At 34.7% G+C, this 19,944-nt stretch overlaps 1 protein-coding gene across 1 annotated transcript in view; it reads left to right on the forward strand.

The window, feature by feature from the left end:
* grm6b (glutamate receptor, metabotropic 6b) overlaps positions 1–18,163 on the forward strand; it is a 44,844-nt gene extending 26,681 nt beyond the window's left edge. The window contains 7 exon segments of the mRNA NM_001080020.2: positions 2,581–2,721; positions 2,871–3,071; positions 6,862–7,001; positions 7,082–7,705; positions 10,012–10,323; positions 14,200–14,441; positions 17,076–18,163. Coding sequence (NP_001073489.2) covers positions 2,581–2,721; positions 2,871–3,071; positions 6,862–7,001; positions 7,082–7,705; positions 10,012–10,323; positions 14,200–14,439 — 1,658 coding nt within the window. The 3' untranslated portion in view covers positions 14,440–14,441; positions 17,076–18,163.
* Positions 18,164–19,944: the final 1,781 nt, after the last annotated feature.

Below are 19,944 nucleotides of genomic sequence, written 5' to 3' on the forward strand. Positions count from 1 at the left end.
ACTTTAACACTGTGCACGGGTGTAGTAATGAGCAAACAAAGAAAACAAAGCACAAAGGCAGAACATTTCATAGGTAAGATTTAAATTTTTACATTTTTGTATGTTATGAACTTTTGTGCTCAACAAGTATTCATGATAATACAGTTTCTTACTGCCCTGACCATAAGGCAAAGTAGTAGAAGTGTGAACCTATAAAGGTCTCATGGTTCGGTTTGGTTCTGATTATCATGTCATCGATTCGGTTCAAATTGAAATCTCGGAGCATCACGGTGCATTGATGAGGCTTTTCATACACAGTGTTATATTTTGGGGGTTGGCTACAACAAGCTGTCTGTATAAACACACACACACACAGAGACACACAACACCACATGGCGCTCTACGCCAATAACGAATGCTATTGCATTGTTCATCTGCAAAGATATTCCTAATGTCGTGGAGAACGAAGGTTTTAAACACCTCCTGTTAATTTTTATTTATTTATATTTTTATTAGCCTGTTGTTTACAGTGACAGTGATGTTTCAAAGCAGCATAACACTGCTAGTTCACGACCTTAAGTTTTGAATATTCAGTGGCACAATATATCTTTGTAAAACTTGTTTTCATAGTTGAAAAGTTTAATCACAATTGTTGTTGTGCAATGGTAAACCTTTATGTTGAAAGAGTGCAAATATATACATGTATAATATATATTGCACTTATACATTCTGTTTATCTTGAAAATACTTAAATAATATGTGCTATAGGTTCTAAAATGGCCCTCTACTGTAAACTGACACTCTGGCTCTGAGAGAAAAGCCAGTTTGTAAAAAAAGTCTTGGTTTTACTTGGTTAATAAATAATCAAACTCATTCAATGGCACAGCATCCTTTCTTACATCATCTCATAAACTTGATCTAATTAGTTAGTGCTGAATTATCGCATTGTATCATGATATGGGTGTAAATCGTATCGTGTTGCATTGCAATGTCACAAATGTATTGCTAATATATCGGATCGTATTCTTTGTATCAAGATGCGTATCGGATCGGCATTATAGCTTAGATGCCCAACCCTAATAGACAGTACCAAACAAACACACACGCCACACATGCTTGCTTGCTCGCTCGCTTGCTCGAGAACGATATTGTAAGACCGCCCACTACTGTTAAAATTACACCAGAGTTACCGACGGCTCCCGCACTTTATTCAGAAATTTACTCTTGCGCTGCATGAAATCTGGTCGGGTCCCGCGACAATGCACAGGTACAGCCGCGGGAATGCATACCTACAGTATATCTCGAAGTATCAGTGTAACAGCCGAGAGGAAAAGAGAGGGGAGGAAAAGTCATGCCAGTAGCCGAGAGGAAAAGTCACGCCAACAGGTGAAATGTGCCACAGTGTGAGAGAGAGAAATGGAGTTCACTTTCATTCCCTCAATTGCAGAGAAACAGGGGCTTCTGCTGGAAGCTTCAGAGATAGACTGTCCAGAAATCACGCACATGCAGTGAAATTGTGCACAGTTTCTGCATTTTTAAGTAGTTTGCGCCTGGAGTATTGTAAATACCTGCGCTCACCTCCCTCGCAACAGAACGCATATGAGGTAAATGACATCAGTACATAATAACCGGTATGATTATTACTGAACCGATATAGAATTGTCCGCGTCTGCATCAGGGTGCACCGAAGAAACAATTAATTTTGACACCCCTACAAAGTAGCACCAACTTGCACTAAATATACCAGGCTTATGCTAGTTTTGTTGAATAAAATCAGCTGCATAAAAGATGCTGCGGTGCTAGAAACTTGTATTATTGTTGGCTAACTGAACGAGTCATTTATAACGGGAACTCATTCACAAAGGAATCACTCCTTCCATTAGAATGAGAAGTGAAAGTAGAAAAGGGGGTTAATACATTTCCATGCACACAAACACACGTTCTTTGTCGGCAATTCTTGTGCGATCACTTATCTATCGATTTAAAAAAGTTATGTAAAATTTTAAATTTTTGTATTTTAAAAAAATATGTGCATACTGACCACCAGAAAAACTCCTGATCATATATATATATATATATATATATATATATATATATATATATATATATATATATATATATATATATGTGTGTGTGTTTATATCTCAGACTCTGGATGGCTAGTCCTCCACTGCACCTTGGTCCCACATTCATTTCAAAGGAGCGCTACCTTGTACTAAAAAGGCAGCTCTATTGATGCATTCCTTTTAATAGACAACAACAGCGTAGGCGACATCTAATGTAAATATCTATGGGGATCGGTTGGTTGGTCAGTCAGTCAGTGAGTTAGTCAACAGGGCCCTCTAGTGGATTTATGTGAGAAGAGCAGGCGCGAATGGCACTCGCAAAAGATATATGTGCAGCCCTCATGATTTAATGTTTCCTGTATTTGTTTTTATGACTTTCAAAGTGCTGATTCGCATTTTAAGAATGCGCAGGGGTTATGCTTTTTAGCTAAAATCCTTTTTAATGATCTGCTGAAGACTAAACCTTTAGTAAGGTGAGAAAATCAACCGCAGATTTTCTTCTTTGAGTGAACTCTCCCATTAACCTGTTTCTCAGGTTTCGATCAATACTTCACCACAAGATCCCTGGAAAACAACAGGAGGAACATCTGGTTTGCTGAATTCTGGGAGGACGACTTCAAATGCAAGCTGACACGGCCTGGAATCAGAGGCGACGGCGGGCTGAGGAAATGCACAGGCGAGGAAATAATTTCAGACAAATTACTCCCATAATCGCAGTAGTGCATGAACGATCACACATTCATATGCTTTTAAGATGTGTAAAGTACAGCTAAAGAGATTATTCCCCCAGCAAAGCCTTTTCAATTCCTGTCATCTTGCTTTCAGGAGAGGAACGAATCGGTCGGGATTCGGGGTACGAACAGGAAGGCAAGGTGCAGTTTGTGATCGACGCGGTGTACGCAATGGCCCACGCTCTTCACAGCATGCACATCGACCTCTGTCCCGGTTCAATGGGTGTTTGCGACAAAATGGACCCGGTGGATGGAAGAATGCTGCTGACTTACATCCGTGCCGTCAATTTTAATGGTAAGCCTTCTCAAGGACAGAGCAGGAGCATGTGAGCCGTTTCAGACCCCGCGAAAAAGACCTTGAATTTGCAGTCGGTAATGGGTTTGTATTGAAACAAGACTAATCAACCTCACAGGAATTTGAATGAAGCTTTTATTTCTGAGGAATGCTTTGAATCCGTCAGGAAGGTTGTGCGTAATAATCGTACCTTTGTCAAACCTTTTGGAATGAAGGATATTAGCCATTACTCTGAGACTGACAGGTGAAAATAGGTGAAGAGTAGTTTTGGCGCGAGGGGAAAGGGCAGAGAAGAAGCTGCCGTTTCCAAGGAGGAAGGCTGCGAGTCCCATGGGTTAGTCAGAGAGCGAAGAGAGAGGTCAGCACTCAATCCCAGCCTGAAGAGATCCACTAATGCACAATACTGCAGTGCACAGACTTGTTTTAACCCCCTCCCTCATCTCTCTCCTTGTCTTTGATTCTCCCCAGGGCAGCCGCTCTCCAAACACAGGGCGCACTTCTTTTTTCATTGGCATCTCTCGGTGAAAAATCCCTTTTCTTCTTCGTCACTCATTCCTAAGAGATTTCTATGAAAAGCACAGCTATTCAGTTTACGCACTGTGGATGTCCTCACGCTCTTGTATGGAAATCTTTTCTTGCCTGAGGGGAACAAAACGTGCTGTGTGGAGACCTTGTCCCTCATGATTTTGTAAACTGTGATTTATAGGAAGGCTTGTAAGATTGAATATGCGCATCTGTCTTTATAGAATTTCATATTTTGTTGGTAACACTTTGATACAGTTCCCTTTGTTGTCCCTTTGTGTACACTGTAGAGTAAGTGTTAGAATTGGTTCAGTCCATTCAATTGTTTGTAGGTAATGCACACCTGAGGTGTATTATATTATGGCATGTCTACTTAGTCTCAGAACAGCCAGTACAACAAATAACGCCCCACTGACACAGCAGAAGTGGCAAACACTGCAAAAAAGTTATGTCAATCAATCAATGTTATATTTAATGTGTTTCTTACTTAAAGTTTATGTTTTGTTGTAGTCCAAATATCTAAAAATTCCTAAATACAGAAGCAGTTTCTAGACAATAATTTTTTTGGTGTTTTCAGTCAGCGGCTTTGAATGTTATCACTCGATTGAATGGGCTCTATCAGTGGTAACCAGCTGGTTGATATGGGCCAGTAGGGCCCTTCTGCACCTACTAGTAGGCTCAGAAGGCTGTTATCATCCATCTAAATGGTTAATCAGCTATAGATCACATACGGTTGCGGCTGGAAGTTAGCAAGAATTATCTATATCATTTATCAAATTTCCTATTAATTGTATTTTATTAACATCTACCTTTACCCCAACCCTAAACCCAACCTTGAGTGGCTTGAGTGGCCACCTACGTGGACAGCACATTTTAGCTCTTAAGTGGCTATTTAAAATACTTTGAATGTTTTAGATTTTGTTACAGACAGTGTCATACTGCAACTGTTTTGCAGCATATGAAATGTCCCAAATACTTTTTTAACTGTGCAAAATGGGGGAAAAAAAAGATTTTACTCTGATAGTCGAAGCAAGTAAAAAAAAAAAAAAAAAAAATAAATAAATATATATATATATATATATATATATATATATATATATATATATATATGTATATATATATATATATATATATATATATATGTTATATATGCATTAAAAACAGTCAGAAAAAGTGTTTTATGTAAATTCGGACCACACATATATAGACATAAATTTTGCTAAAAATACGTCATATCAAAAGATAGTACTTATTTTTATACTTATATGGTTTTTATTTTAATTAGGTTCCAAATAAGCCCAAATAGCAAAGTGAAATAAAAAATACATATAAAAAACAGCTTGGGCCTTAAGAGGTTAGTATAGCTCATTAACCATGTGGATGGATGATAACATCCTTCTAAACCTACTAGCAGGCTTCTTCTGGCACTTATCTATCAGCTGATAACCACTGATAATGTCTATTCCATCGAGTGATAACATTCGATTTCGAAGCGGGTGTTTCAGTAATGTCATCAAATTTAAATCAAATTATTTGCCAGTGCATGCAAGGGCATTTATTTTAAACTGAAAACAAGCTCATTGTACTCACCTCACTGGCAGATAATTTAGCTTTTTTAAGGAAAAACTCACTTAATTTTGACGATTTATTTTTGAAAACAAAACAACATTGTACTTTTGTTGAAAATGCATCACTTGGGAATTCTTAGAAATTTTAATTAGAAATTAGATAAAAACTTTATGTAAGAAAAACTTTTTTGGCAGTGTAGGGAGTAAAATTTGTAGTGGTGAATGTTTTTTCTCACCATAAATCAGATGGTAAGAGCATTGTTTTAAATAAAAATTTTAAATCCTCCAAAAGTGCACATAAAATGCTTAGTGTGCAGTTAATAATTGAAATTGAATTGAATTAATAGGAAAATGTATACGGTTTACGTTAAAGGAAGGTGTACAGAGGGCTTTAGTGTCCTGGTAAGGCAACATTAATTTGATACATACTATCATAAATGCTCATTATGATATTGCCACAAAATATTTTATAATGTAGCCGTAATACTGAGGTAAAGTATCCAGTAAAAAATAAATATTTTCCAAGAGCTGTGTAACAGAGATATTTTTTAAAACACATTATAAAACATAATAGTTTTAATCATTCATTTGTAATAAAGCTAATTACGGGTGGCACGGTGGCTCGGTGGTTAGCACTGTTGCCTCAAAGCACAAAGGACACTGTATTGAGCCCCGGCTGGGTCAGTTGGTGTTTCTGTGTGGAGTTTGCATGTTCTCCTTGTGTTTGCGTGAGTTTCCTTTAGGGGCTCCAGTTTCCCCCACTGTCTAAAGACATGCTCTGTAGGTGAATTGAAAAAAACTACTGGTGTATGTGTGTGAATGTTAGAGTGAATGGATGTTTCCCAGTACTGGTCATTTGCTGTGTAAAACATATGCTGGATAAGTTTAGGTTCATTCCGCTGTGGCGACCCCTAATGAATAAAGAGACTAAGCTGAAGGAAAAAGAATGAATAAATGAATGAATAGCTAACTACTAGTATTCAGCTTAAGGTGCATTTTAAACGCTTAACTGGGTTAATTAGGTTAACCAGCCAAGTTAGGTTAATTAAGCAAGTCATAAAAAAATAATAATAATAAATTAGGCAAGTCCTTAGGAAACAGTGGTTTGTTCAGTAGCCAATGGAAAAGGGGACGAATAATATTGACTGTAAAAAGTTGTTTTAAACAAAATTAAAACAGGTTTATTCCCACCAAACTAAAAGAAATAAGACTTTCTCCAGATATAAAAAAGGAAGTGCTGTGAAAATGTCCTGAAGATGTGAAATAATTAAAATTGTATGATTTGAAAAAATTATATGTCAGTATTAATACATCTAAATTCAACTTATGCATGTTAAAATATCATTGGATCTGTAGAATAAATAGTATATATAATTATTTGCACTTAAATCCTAAGAAAATGCCACTATTTTCAGGTTGTACACTGTAAACAGCTTCTGGCTGCTGTTTACACCATTTTGTTACCATTTTACACCTGTGTATTTTCTTGTAAGCAACCTTTGATATGGAAAAGTCACCTTCAAAGTTATGTTTGACAATTTTACAACGTGGAAAAGAACAATGGAAATAATTGCTACGCATTAACCCAATTTTACGCCCTTGCAGACGCCTCTGTCTAAATGAAATGACTCTATTGTTTCAAATCATTGCGTTTGTGATGTTGAATATCAAATCCCTGTGTGTGTGTGTTTCCTCTAAAGGCAGCGCCGGCACAGGTGTGATGTTTAATGAAAATGGTGATGCCCCAGGACGATACGATATCTTCCAGTACCAGCTTTCCAACACCACCAACCCGGGATATAAACTCATCGGCCAGTGGACCAACCACTTACGACTCAGTGTAAGCGCATTAAGCCTGTTGGGTATTTTGGGACGTTCCTGAATGCACGTTGTGTGAAAATATTTCTCTCTTTCTGTAAGGCTGAAGATATGCAGTGGTCTGGAGGGGAAAAGCTGGTTCCAGACTCAGTGTGCAGTTTTCCGTGTGAATCCGGGGAGAGGAAGAGGATGGTGAAGGGGGTGCCATGCTGTTGGCATTGTGAGCTCTGTGATGGGTATCAGTTCCTACTGGATGAATTTAACTGTGACATGTGCCCGTTTGACATGAGACCCACCCCCAACCGCACGGCTTGCCGTCCCACACCCATCATCAAGCTGGAGTGGAGCTCTCCGTGGGCCATTATCCCTGTTTTTCTGGCTGTATTGGGAATTCTTGCAACAACAGGAGTCATCGCCACCTTCATACGCTTTAATGACACCCCAATAGTCCGCGCTTCGGGCCGAGAGCTCAGTTATGTGCTTCTGACAGGCATCTTCCTCATATATCTTATCACATTCCTCATGATCGCTGAGCCAGGCACTGTGGTGTGTGCATTTCGGAGGCTGCTCTTGGGACTGGGGATGTGCATCAGTTACTCTGCCATGCTCACCAAAACCAATCGAATCTACAGGATCTTTGAGCAGGGGAAGAAATCAGTCACACCGCCAAAGTTTATCAGCCCCACGTCCCAGCTGATCATCACATTTATTCTGATCTCAGTACAGGTGTGTCAGAAATTTACGATTGTTCAAAGTGAGCTCTCAGACATTAAGGAACTGACTTTGTTTTTAATTTCAAAGTGTGTTAAATATTTTATTGAATATGCTGTTCTGAAGTGTTTCAAAAGTAACTTTGTGACTTTTGGGTCATTTTTGGGCTATTACTCCACTAATGTTTTACAACACTGTAAAAATTTCAGGGTCCCTACACAAATTGATTAAGTTAACGTAACAATTTAAACAGATTGAACATAAAACAATTGAGTTTTAAGAATTTGGTTATTGCAGCTCATTTTAAATAAGTACATTTAAACAAGCTGCAAAAAAATAATTTTTGGAGTGAATTTTGGTTGAAATACATTAAAATAAAAATTTAAAAAGCAAATTTAATGTTATTTAGGGTATATATAATTGAATATGTGTAATGTAATGTAATGTGTATTTATATAGCGCATTTATTGTGTATGGCCGTACACCCAAAGCGCTTCACAATCATGAGGGGGGTCTCTCCACAACACCACCAATGTGCAGCATCCACTTGGATGATGCGATGGCTGCCACAGGACAACGGCGCCAGTGTGCTTACCACACACCAGCTATTGATGGAGTAAAAAGACAGTGATAGAGCCAATTCGGTGGATGGGAATGATTGGGAGGCCATGATCATAAGGGCCGATAAAGGGACTTTGGCCAAGACACCGGGGTTACACCCCTACTCTTAACGAGAAGTGCCATGGGATTTTTAACGACCACGTAGAGTCAGGACCTCAGAGAACAGTAAAGTGTCCCCTTCAGTTTTAGTGACTCAAGCAGACCGCAGGTTGTACCCGCCTGCTGGCCTCTCTAACACCACTTCCAATAGCAACCTAGTTTTCCCAAGTGTTCTCCCATCCAGGTACTGACGAGGCTCAACCCTGCTTAGCTTCAGTGAGTAACCGGTCTTAGGCTGCACGGTAATATGGCTGTGGTATCATCTATACATAATAGATCTAAATATATAAAATTTTATATTATTTAATGTTTTGTAATTTTGATCACACACTTAAAAAATGTTGTTTGCTCTTTGTTCAAACAACTTATCTAAAATTAGCTGAAACAACACAATTCTTGTTTTTTTTTAAAGAACCTAATCGTTTTATGTTCAATCTACTTAAATTTGTAAAACTAAAAAGTTAACTTAATTCCTTCTTGTTGTCTAACACAAATCGATTGTGTGGAATCCATCATCTTTTATAGTGCATTAGTTAATGTGGTAACACTTTAGTTTAGGTCACGATTTACAGCATTAACAAACCATTAACCTACACTAATAGCTTAATAAACTATTAATTAGCTTTTTATTAATAGCTAGTTATAGGTAGAGGTTGGGTTTTGGGTAGGATGGAGAATAAGATCATACTTTATAACTACTAATGAACAGTTAATATCTTAATAATAGGCAAGGTTTAAGCCAGTAGTTAATAGCATGAATTATGACCTAAACTAAAGTGTTATCATTAATGGTAGTTAATGTATTTACTAACATAAAATACACACAATTCACTTAGAACTGGCAATGAACAACTGTATTTCCATTAACTAAAAATATCAAAGATGAATAAATACTGTAATTAATATTATTAGAATTAAAATATGGTTCATTTTAGTAAATACATGCTAAATTATGTTACAAAGTTTAGTACTGCAAATAAATCATATTAAAATAAAAAATAAAGTATTTTATTCAGTTGGATCATAATTGCAACTCAAAGAGTAAAAGAAATATGAATTAAAACACATTTAAAAAAAGATGAGTTAAGACTTTACAATCTTTTCCATGTGTTTATATATAGTTGTAATTCAAATAAATCATAATTGAATAAACAAATAAACCTAAACAAAAAAGGATAGTTCAACAAAAAAAGAAAATTCTATCATCATTTTTGTCATCATATTTTAAAAATATAATTGACTTCCATAGTAATTTTTGTCCTGCTATGGAGGTCAATGGGTGCCAGCATTTTTCCCAAATTACATTGTGTTGAAGGAAGAAACTCTTTAAAGCACATAAGGCAGAATAAATGATGAGGTCATTTTCATTTTTAAATAATAAATAATAGTTGTCTTAAAAGAAGCTAAAAAGTTTATTTAATTATTTAAATCATAATCTATGTAAAATGAACTCTTCATTCAGAGGAACTGCCTGGTTTACTATGCTTTATGTCTCCAAAAGACATTTTGTCCAAGGACTTTGTGTCCACTGAATAATTAAAGCAGCAGGGTTTAGAGTGTTGCATGGATGTTCAGTGCTCTTCTCTTCTTTCTCCTCTCAGCTCTTGGGTATTTTCATATGGTTTGGAGTGGTTCCTCCTCACACCAACGTGGACTTTGATGAGCTGCGTCCTCCAAACCCTGAGTTTGCGCGAGGGATTCTGAAGTGTGACATGTCGGATCTGTCTCTGATTGGCTGTCTGAGTTACAGTATGGGGCTGATGGTCACCTGTACAGTCTACGCCATCAAGAGCAGAGGAGTTCCTGAGACCTTCAACGAGGCCAAACCTATTGGCTTTACCATGTACACCACGTGCATCATCTGGCTGGCCTTCGTCCCCATCTTTTTTGGCACATCACAATCCACCGAAAAGGTAAATGGTTATTAAAGATAATGGTCATTTAAGGTTAAAATGATAGTTCCTAAATGAAACTTCTATCAAAGCCATCCTGTTTTTCACTTATCCGAAATTAAAATTCTATCACCTGTTCCAAACCTTTATGAGTTTCTTCCTTCTGTTGAACACAAAAGGAGATGTTCTGAAGAATGTTAAAACAATAACATTAATAGTTGGCCAGTGGCTACTCATTTGAAACATTCTTTAAAATATCTTCAGAAAAAAGAAACACATTGAAGGTTTGGAACTACTTTACTTGAGTACGTAGTAAGTAGATATATTTTTTGTGTGAACTATTCCTTTAACATTATGTAGAATACCGTGGGGGAAATAAGTATTAAAAACGTCAAAAAACAGTATAAAAACATTTTTAAAGAAAACACATTTCTAAAGGTGCTGTTGACTTGAAGTTTTCACCAGATTTTGGTAAAAACCAATGAAATATATGCAAAGAATTAAAACTAATTGGTTATTAATTGAATTATGCATAATAAAATAAAATGACACAGGGAAAAAGTAATGAACACATGAATACAGGGAGGTGTAGAAAGGTAGTGAAGGCCCAGAGAGTAGATAAAATCTTTCTGTAGTTCTTCAGCAACCCTCTGCCCTTGTCATTATAAAGGAATATTAGCTGCCTTAGTCCAACATCTACTTTATCAGGATGATGAAGATGAAACCAGAGTGGTCATTTCAGCAAGACAATGATGCAGAATACAGCCAAGGAAGCTCAATTGCTTTTAGAGAAAGAAAATCAAGCTGTAGCTCAGCCAATGACCTGACTCGAATCCAATAGAAAATTCAGACGAGACCCATAGAACCACCTAGAATTTTCCACTCTGTTGGAAAAAAATCACACCTGAGTAATGCATGTTCATGTATTGTTTAGGTTTTTACTAAAGCTGGGTTCAATTTCTTTGTCAACTGCTCTTCTAAAAATATTATTTCCAAGAAAAAACATGACGTGTTCAATACTAATTTCTCCCACTGTATACCCACATTTTCCTACACCCCATGATGATTTGCTGAATTATGGGAGTAACTTGCACTCAGTGAACAGGATGTCTGCTGGGACTTAAAAAATGTTTAGTTTCAAAAATAACAGTCTATGTATTAAAAAGCCTTATATTCCCTGAAATGTTGTGTTGTAGGTCTTCCAATGTCTGTGTAAAGCTACCCAATCACCAATAATCCATCTCAATAAAACTTTCAACACATATTTTATTCATTAACTCTATTTACCAGTAGGGTATAATTATCTTCCTCACTATAACATTTGTTAAAATTTGTGTTTATAGTTAGCGCCAATAGCCTATTATTCAATTCCAGGCTTGAGATCTTTTGCCGATCCTCCTCCTCTTTCTGCCCCCCACACTTTACTGTCTGTAAACCTCCACTGTCCCATCATCATAAAGGTGAAATCCCCTAAAAAGTTGTTTATAGCTACCTGGTAAGGACACTGATCTTTTACAGACTGTTGTGAATACATTTAGTTTATTACAGTTTTTAAAACTTATCAAAACAAAACGTTATGCTGAAACAAAGTGAATGTACTGTATGCACCAAGAGTTTGTTTGTTTTGACATATTATTCAAAATATGTGGCAATTACTAAATTAGACTTTCTTTTGATGAGCCAGGTAAAAATCTTTTTTACTGGGCCATTAAAAAAGATTCTTAGCATTTATATCTCTATAGGTCTGAAATTTCATTTATTATTATCTTTAAAAGTCTTAAATTTGACTTGATGAAACCTGCAGAAACCCTTGTAAAGTGTTATTGTGTCATTATTCTCTTCTTAGTTCAGCAATCAAATATTAAAAAGCAACTTATTAGAACCAAAGTCGACCATGAATATAACAGAATTTAATCTGGATTCAAACCTTTCTGTAACACAATTGTGGAAGTGTTGAATATTACTATACTGTAGGGTAAACAAAGGGAAAATAATCTAAAGCAACGAAGCAGTGAATTCAGATGAGATTTGGCCACAGATATCCTCATTAACTATATTTTATTTCTACGAAAACAATATATGTAATATATATATATATATATATATATATATATATATATATATATATATATATATATATATATATATATATATATATATATTTATATATAGTGCTCCACAATATATTTGTCTATATACATTAAATTAGTCAGTACCAAAGCCTAAACTGAAACTAATCTAACAAAAAGTTGTATATTACCATTAGTAAATTACATTAGTACTAACAAAATTAGTACATTGGGGAAAAGTATTTAAAAATCAATCAAGAGGAAAAATCAAGAGAATCATAAATAAAACATTTGTTTTTATACAATAACACTATGAATTTCAATGTATTATCTTTCTATTCCCAAATATGTCCGGTGACCAAACTCTTACTTTAATGGAGACTGTATAATAAAACTGATTTGTTTATATCCACCTAAACATCTTGGCTGTCTTCACTTAGAAATAGATAAAAATGTTCTTTTTTAAAAGGAGCTGTACTCATTTATGCTGAGCAATGTGTATATATACATTATTTTTATGATGCATAAAAAAAGCAAAGACTAACTCATTATTTTTAGCACAACCGTATTATTAAAAAAGATTTGTTTCAGTTGCTTTTAATGCTTGTTACCCTAATTAGAAGTGCAACCCATCATTTAAAATGTACCTACAGAAAATGATGGACAGAGAAAAATTTGGACATACATTTCTCTGAACTAGATGCTTCTGGCTCTGTTCATTTTAGAGCAGCATTTACTTACAGTATTAATGTGTGAATCATAATCAGATATTAAAAACTTAAAACAAGAACATGTAGCCATATCAAGTGAACGTAATTGCTATTTAATTGTGGTGCAGTTTTTGTGTCATCCTAAAAGCCGCTCAGACGCTGGCCACACTTTATGCATTTAGTCACTGAGTTTTTCACATGTATTCATCCGGTGGGGGATGGTTTTGCTTACAAAGCGCAGGGATTTAAAAATGGAAAGTATACTCTGACTAATAGAGAGGTCTTTTAGTGGCCGGTCAACCGCAAAGCTTTTGGCCCTAAGGTGCTCTTCAAGTCTTTTCATTTCTTGTAAATGAAAAGAAGAGCAGAAGCGGAATAAAGATCAGACGGCAGAGGATATCTACATTTTTGTTTATTATATTTCATTATATTTGTTTTGTTTTATTATTATAGTATTTATTATTATTATTATTATTACTATTATTATTATTATTAGCATTTTGTTGTATCATTAATGTTATTTTGTTGGCATTATGAAGATTTTTTTGACGTTTGCTTGAAATCTTTCTTATTCATACACTCTTTGTGTTCTCTTTAAATGTACCCTTAGATTAATGGTTATTCACTGATGTTTTATTTATTGGTATTTAAATGCTTTGTCTTTTACTTAGTCTTAAAAATATAAGCAAATATAATTTTGGAGCAAATACATATTGCTCATAACCTATATACATAATTTGAAATAAAATGCAGTTAAATTATAATGTAAAAATTATAATTATAATGCATGAAAACTACGAACTCGTAAAACTGACCTGAAATCAACCTTGCTGGAATAAATCATGAATGTATGCAAATGACATGCACTGTAGCACTTACATGGGATTGTGCATAAAGCATCTGAATGGTTTGCACATGGCTGATGTCTTCCACTAATAGTAGTCATTACTCTGATTTCCAGCAAATGACAATCAGCCGAGAGAATGTATGTACAGTATGTGTAATGTGGAGTGATATCTCAGCGCTAAAGCCCTGACGGCTGATCTACATCATGTGACAGGTCGCAGCTGAGGCCAGGCTCAAATATTACTCTTAATCTTTTTTCCGCCCTCAACCAGATGTTCATTCAGACCACCACGCTGACCGTGTCCATGAGTTTGAGTGCCACGGTGTCCCTGGGCATGTTGTACATCCCCAAAGTCTATGTCATCATCTTCCACCCCGAGCAGAACGTGCAGAAGCGCAAGCGCAGCTTCAAAGCCGTGGCTCAAGCGGCCACAGTCTCCACGCATCTCTCGCAGAAATCCAGTGACAAGCAGAATGGAGAGACCAAAGTTGAGCCAGACAGATCGCAGTGAAGGTAAACAATACATTTGGTGTCAATCCGGAAATTTTGCTTGCTATACCAGTAAACGATAATTCACAATTTGGAAGCCAATTACCGACATACAGTATAGGCTAATAAATACTGCATCTTAAGTTGTTCATTTTGCAGAACAACCTAAGATGTAACTTTGAAAAAAAAACTAAACAATAGTAAAGTAAAAAAATATGTTTGTTGTCAACGTGAAAATTTTGCCTGCTATACCAATAACTGATAATTCATTATATTTGTAAGCCAAATACCGATATATAGGCTGATAAATCAGCTTTTATATGTTAGGCTAATTTTCTGACCAGGATGATACCTCTAATATTAGAAATAAACATTCCTCAATACTGATTGTTATTTTGGTGCATACAAATAACCCATAATTTATTATATTTGGAAGCCAATTACCGATATATAGGCTGATACATTCTTCATCTTTAGTTGTTCATCTGGCAGAAATAATATATCGGCTTTTATATATTAAGCTAGTTTTCTGATCATGATGATACCTCTAATATTAGAAAAAAACATTCCCTGATAATCATTGTTTCTTTCGTCCATACAAATAACCGATAATTCATTATATTTGGATGCCTATTAGCGATACTGCATCCTAAGTTGTTCATTTGGCAGAACAACATGAGATGCAACTTAATGTAAAAAAATATTGTTTGTTGCCAATGTGAAAGTTTTGCTTGTTATTCCAATAACCAATATTTCATCGTATTTGGAAGCCAATTACCGATATATAGGCTGATAAAGTTGTTAATCTGGCAGAAATAATATATTGAGTTTTATATATTGAGCTAATTTTTTATCAGAATGTTACCTCTAATTTTAGAAATAAACATACCCAGATACTAATTGTTATTTTGATTCATACAAATTACAGATAATTCATTATATTTGAAAGTCAAGTACAGATATAGGCTGATAAACTGGCTTTTATATATTAAGTTACATTTTTTGATCAGGATTTTACCTCTAATAATAGAAATAAACATTTCCCTATAATGACTGTTTGTTTGGTTCATACAAATAACCGATAATTCCTTATTTGGAAGCCAATTACCGATATATAATCTGACATATACTTCATCTTAAGTTGTTCATCTGGCAGAAATATTAAATATCCCATTTTATATATTAAGCTAGTTTTCTAATCAGAATGATACCTCTAATATTAGAAATAAACATACCCCCATACAAATGTTATTTTGGTTCATACAAATAACCGATAATTCATTATATTTGGAAGCCAATTATCGATGTATAGGCTGATACATACTTCATCTTAAGTTATTCGTCTGGTAGAAATAATATATCGGCTTTTATATATTAATCTAGCTTTCTGATCAGGATGATACCTCTAATAATAGAAATAAACATTCACAGATACTGATTGTTATTTTGGTTCATACAAATAACCGATAATTCATTATATGTGGAAGCCAATTACCGATATAAAGGCTGATATATACTTTATCTTTAATTATTCATCTGGCAGAAATAATTTATCAGCTTTTATATATTAAATAAATTATCTGAACAGGATGATACCTCTAATAATAGAAATTAATATTCCCCGACACTAATTGTTATTTTGGTTTATACAAATAACTGATAATTCATTATTTTTGGAAGCTAATTAGGCTAATAAATACTGCATTTTAAGTAGTTCATCTGGAAGAAATAATACATCATTTATTGTCTTTTAGATATTGGGCTAATATTCTGATCAGGCCAATATTGCTAACATTATAAATAATTATTTATCCCCAGATACTGATTGTTATTTTAGTCGATGCAGATCACTGATAATTCTTTATATTTGAAAGGCAAAAAGCAGCAAATCAATAAGTAGTTTATTTTAATTTAATTAATCTTTAATTTGTCAGCTTTAATATACTAAACTATTTACATCAGACTGATGCTGATAACATTGGAAATCACCAGTTGTTATTAACTGATACCAATTGATATGGAAATTTTGATCAATATTAGTAATTTTCTGGTTATCTCTTATATTTGGAAGCCAACAACTGATTATATATAGAGGCAGGTAAATATTGAAAGTTAAGTAAATCATCCTGTGAAAATAATCACCATATTAATTTCATAATCACTATGTTAATCAGAAAGGAAATGCTTTCAAAATGTTTGCTAGAGAATAAATGTAACCATAACTTCTTTATTCACAGTTAAAATCTACAAAGCAAGTTACATTTTAAATTAGTGTCCAATTATTTTTTCCTGGATTTGTTGTGTGTAATGATTTAATACAAATTAAATTTTAAAGGCTCTTGAGTCTTATTAAATTAATTAACAAAACTTTGAAAATATTAAATATATATATATATATTAATTCAAAACGGCATTTTTGTTTCATGTAGGTTTAATGATGTTTTTAAAAACATTAATAATGTTATTTTGATTAATTTCATTTTTTTAAACTAGACTTTTATTTTGAAGATTTACTCTTTGTACTTGACAGTGGTTTTGCCATTAATGGGATTGTCCTGATTTTCTTTTAATCTGTATTGTACAAATAAAATAAATAAACATGTTCTATATACAGCCATATTGTATCGTATAACATACTCTACATGTTTTTCCCTTCAGGTTTCCAAGTGTACATCAAAAAATCCTACTTTGAGGACACAGTCAAAACAAACTTCTGTTTGATAAATCACATTTAAATGGAAAAATATCACCAGAAGATGTGCAGGTCTCACTGCAACAACAACAACAACAACAAAAAAAAAAAAAACACCGAAGGAATGAATAAATGAACAATATGATATGTACAGAAATGAAAAACTCTCACATCAGCATTAAGACTGGAACCTATTTAATATTTCTTTTCCCTAAAATTTCACCCCAGCATCAACGATGAGGCTGTCATTCTAGATCGATAAACTCATGATAAAGACAACTGTTCAAACAGAGCTGGAGAAAAACATCCAAAAGTTTCCCCCACCAGCATTTCTTGAAGGACCGAGTGTTGCAAGCGAGAGCAGACATAACACTTGAGTGTCGTCTCCATCCTAATATCCTTTTCCTTGGTGCAAATCATATTTAAGATCAACCGAGACTGTCCGAGCCACAGAGACAATTTTGGGATCAAAAGCAGTCCAGCCAGTGGAGTTTCACTGTCTTCAAACTCTTCACTTTTAAAAAACGTGCCATAACTGTTTCAGAATAAATGTTTTAAGTGTCTTGTGCGCAGTCCTCATGATAGGCAATATCCTATTCTTAAACATATTTATTAAAGATTATATAGAGAAACCAAGAGAAAGCTATGACAATCTGATTTGTAGTTTCATGATGATGTTTCCCTGAGCTCCCCGAGTCTGAAAACAATATATTATGATGGTCAGTATTTGATTAATTGATTTAAATACTAATAAAAAGAAAGTGGTAAGATTTTAGAGATGAATTTGTTGTCATATATGCATCTGGCAGTCAGAGTAGTCACTCATATACGTTGCATTAGTAAAACAGAAACCATGGATTTGATATACTGTTTAATTACTTGTATTTGCAGTATTGTTTTATGAAGCAGTTAAAATTAAATGACGACCATGCAGTTACTGTAAACTCAGGTTCCAAGCAGGCGTACTTAGCCTTGGAGATTTTTCTGGGTGTCTTTTCATTTAAGAGAAACACTGAAATTAAAAAGAAAATGTATTGAATGAATGCATGTTGAAAATAAAGATTTAATAAAATCCTAAAAAACAATAAGTCCTGCTGAAGAGATGTTACTATACAGAATCTGTATACAGAAGTATGATTGTGGGGGTTTTTAACCTGAAAACATGCCAGTTTCTCATTTACTTACTAAGTGAATAATTAAAAACGAACTGTTGCATTATTGAAAATTTGCTGTTTAAATTGACCAAAAAAGTTTCAGAAGGATTTGTGGAGGCAGAAGCTTGTTTGGTTGGCCTTGTTTTGCCAGAATTTCTTTAGAACAAGCAGAACAAATTGGGAAAACTCTTCACACTAAACAAATATAAAATATGTCTCTAATGTCATTGTTGTCATTAAACTAGATTATAACAATTAAATGTATAAAGAAAATCAATGTAAGATTACATATCTGTAAATTTTTATTCAAACATTTTATTCTAGTTTTAATTTATGTAACTATATATATATATATATAGAGAGAGAGAGAGAGAGAGAGAGAGAGAGAGAGAGAGAGAGAGAAAGAGATTTTGTTTTACAAAAACTTTATTACATTAAAACAGACACAATATTACTATAAATTAGTCCATTCAATTTAAATCAAAGAAAAACTATACATTTCAAATAAGTGTAAAAACAACATTGCTTTCATTCACGCAACACAAAGCATTATTATAGCACCAAATATTTTCGAAAGTTTCCAAATCATCCATTTGTATATAGTAACTAAAATCAGTTAAGACTCTTGCTTGAAGAGAGAGAGAGAGAGAGAGAGAGAGAGACAGACAGACAGACAGACAGACAGACAGACAGACAGACAGACAGACAGACAGACAGACAGACAGACAGACAGACAGACAGACAGACAGACAGACAGACAGACAGACAGACAGACAGACAGACAGATAGATAGATAGATAGATAGATAGATAGATAGATAGATAGATAGATAGATAGATAGATAGATAGATAGATAGATAGATAGATAGTGTAAATATAAAGAAAAAGCTCAACAAAATAAAGAAGTTGATTTAAGTGTGCTTCACGTGCTGAAAGAGAAGCCAAAATACTTTGATTGCCCCCTGGTGGCCGGCTGCAGTACAGCTCATAAACCACACACTCTCACTGTAAACTTATGGGACATGATTTTTATTACACTTATTTTTTCCCAAAATAGTTTTTGACATTTTAGTTAGCTTCTTCATGCTGTTGTTTATCAAATTGCAAGTATTTAGTTAAATGTTGCTGTAGAAATGGAGTGTGGTGGATTGAGTGCTTGTGATTGGATCTAGCTTTGGTACCTGCTGTGCAGACTTTTGGCTTCATTGTTTTAAATTTAATTACATTTTTTTCAACAGCAGAAGTAAATGTAGATGCATCGATCCGAGGTCACCACAGCGGAATTAACTTATTCAGCGCGTTTTACGCAGCGGATGCCCTTCCAGCCGCAACAAATCACTGGGAAACATCCATAAACACTCATTCACACACTCATACACTAAGGAGCATTTCACCTGTACCGCATGTCTTTGGACTTGTGAGGGAAACCAAAGCACCCGAAGGAAACACACTTGAACATGGGGAGAAAATGCAAACTCCACACAGAATCACCAACTGACCCAGCCGATGCTCGAACCAGCAACCTTCTTGCTGGGAGGTGAACGTGCTACCCACTGCGTTGCCAGAATCAAGATTCAGCAGGGGAGAATGACAGATTAGAGACGTAATAGTCAACCAACTGCTATATTTAACCCAGCAACAGAAATAAACGTTAAATAGACAACTAAAGGTATAAAAGGCT

Source organism: Danio rerio, chromosome 11, assembly GCF_052040795.2.
Source record: "Danio rerio strain M-AB ecotype USA chromosome 11, GRCz13ab, whole genome shotgun sequence".
In the NCBI taxonomy this organism is placed as follows: Eukaryota; Metazoa; Chordata; class Actinopteri; order Cypriniformes; family Danionidae; genus Danio; species Danio rerio.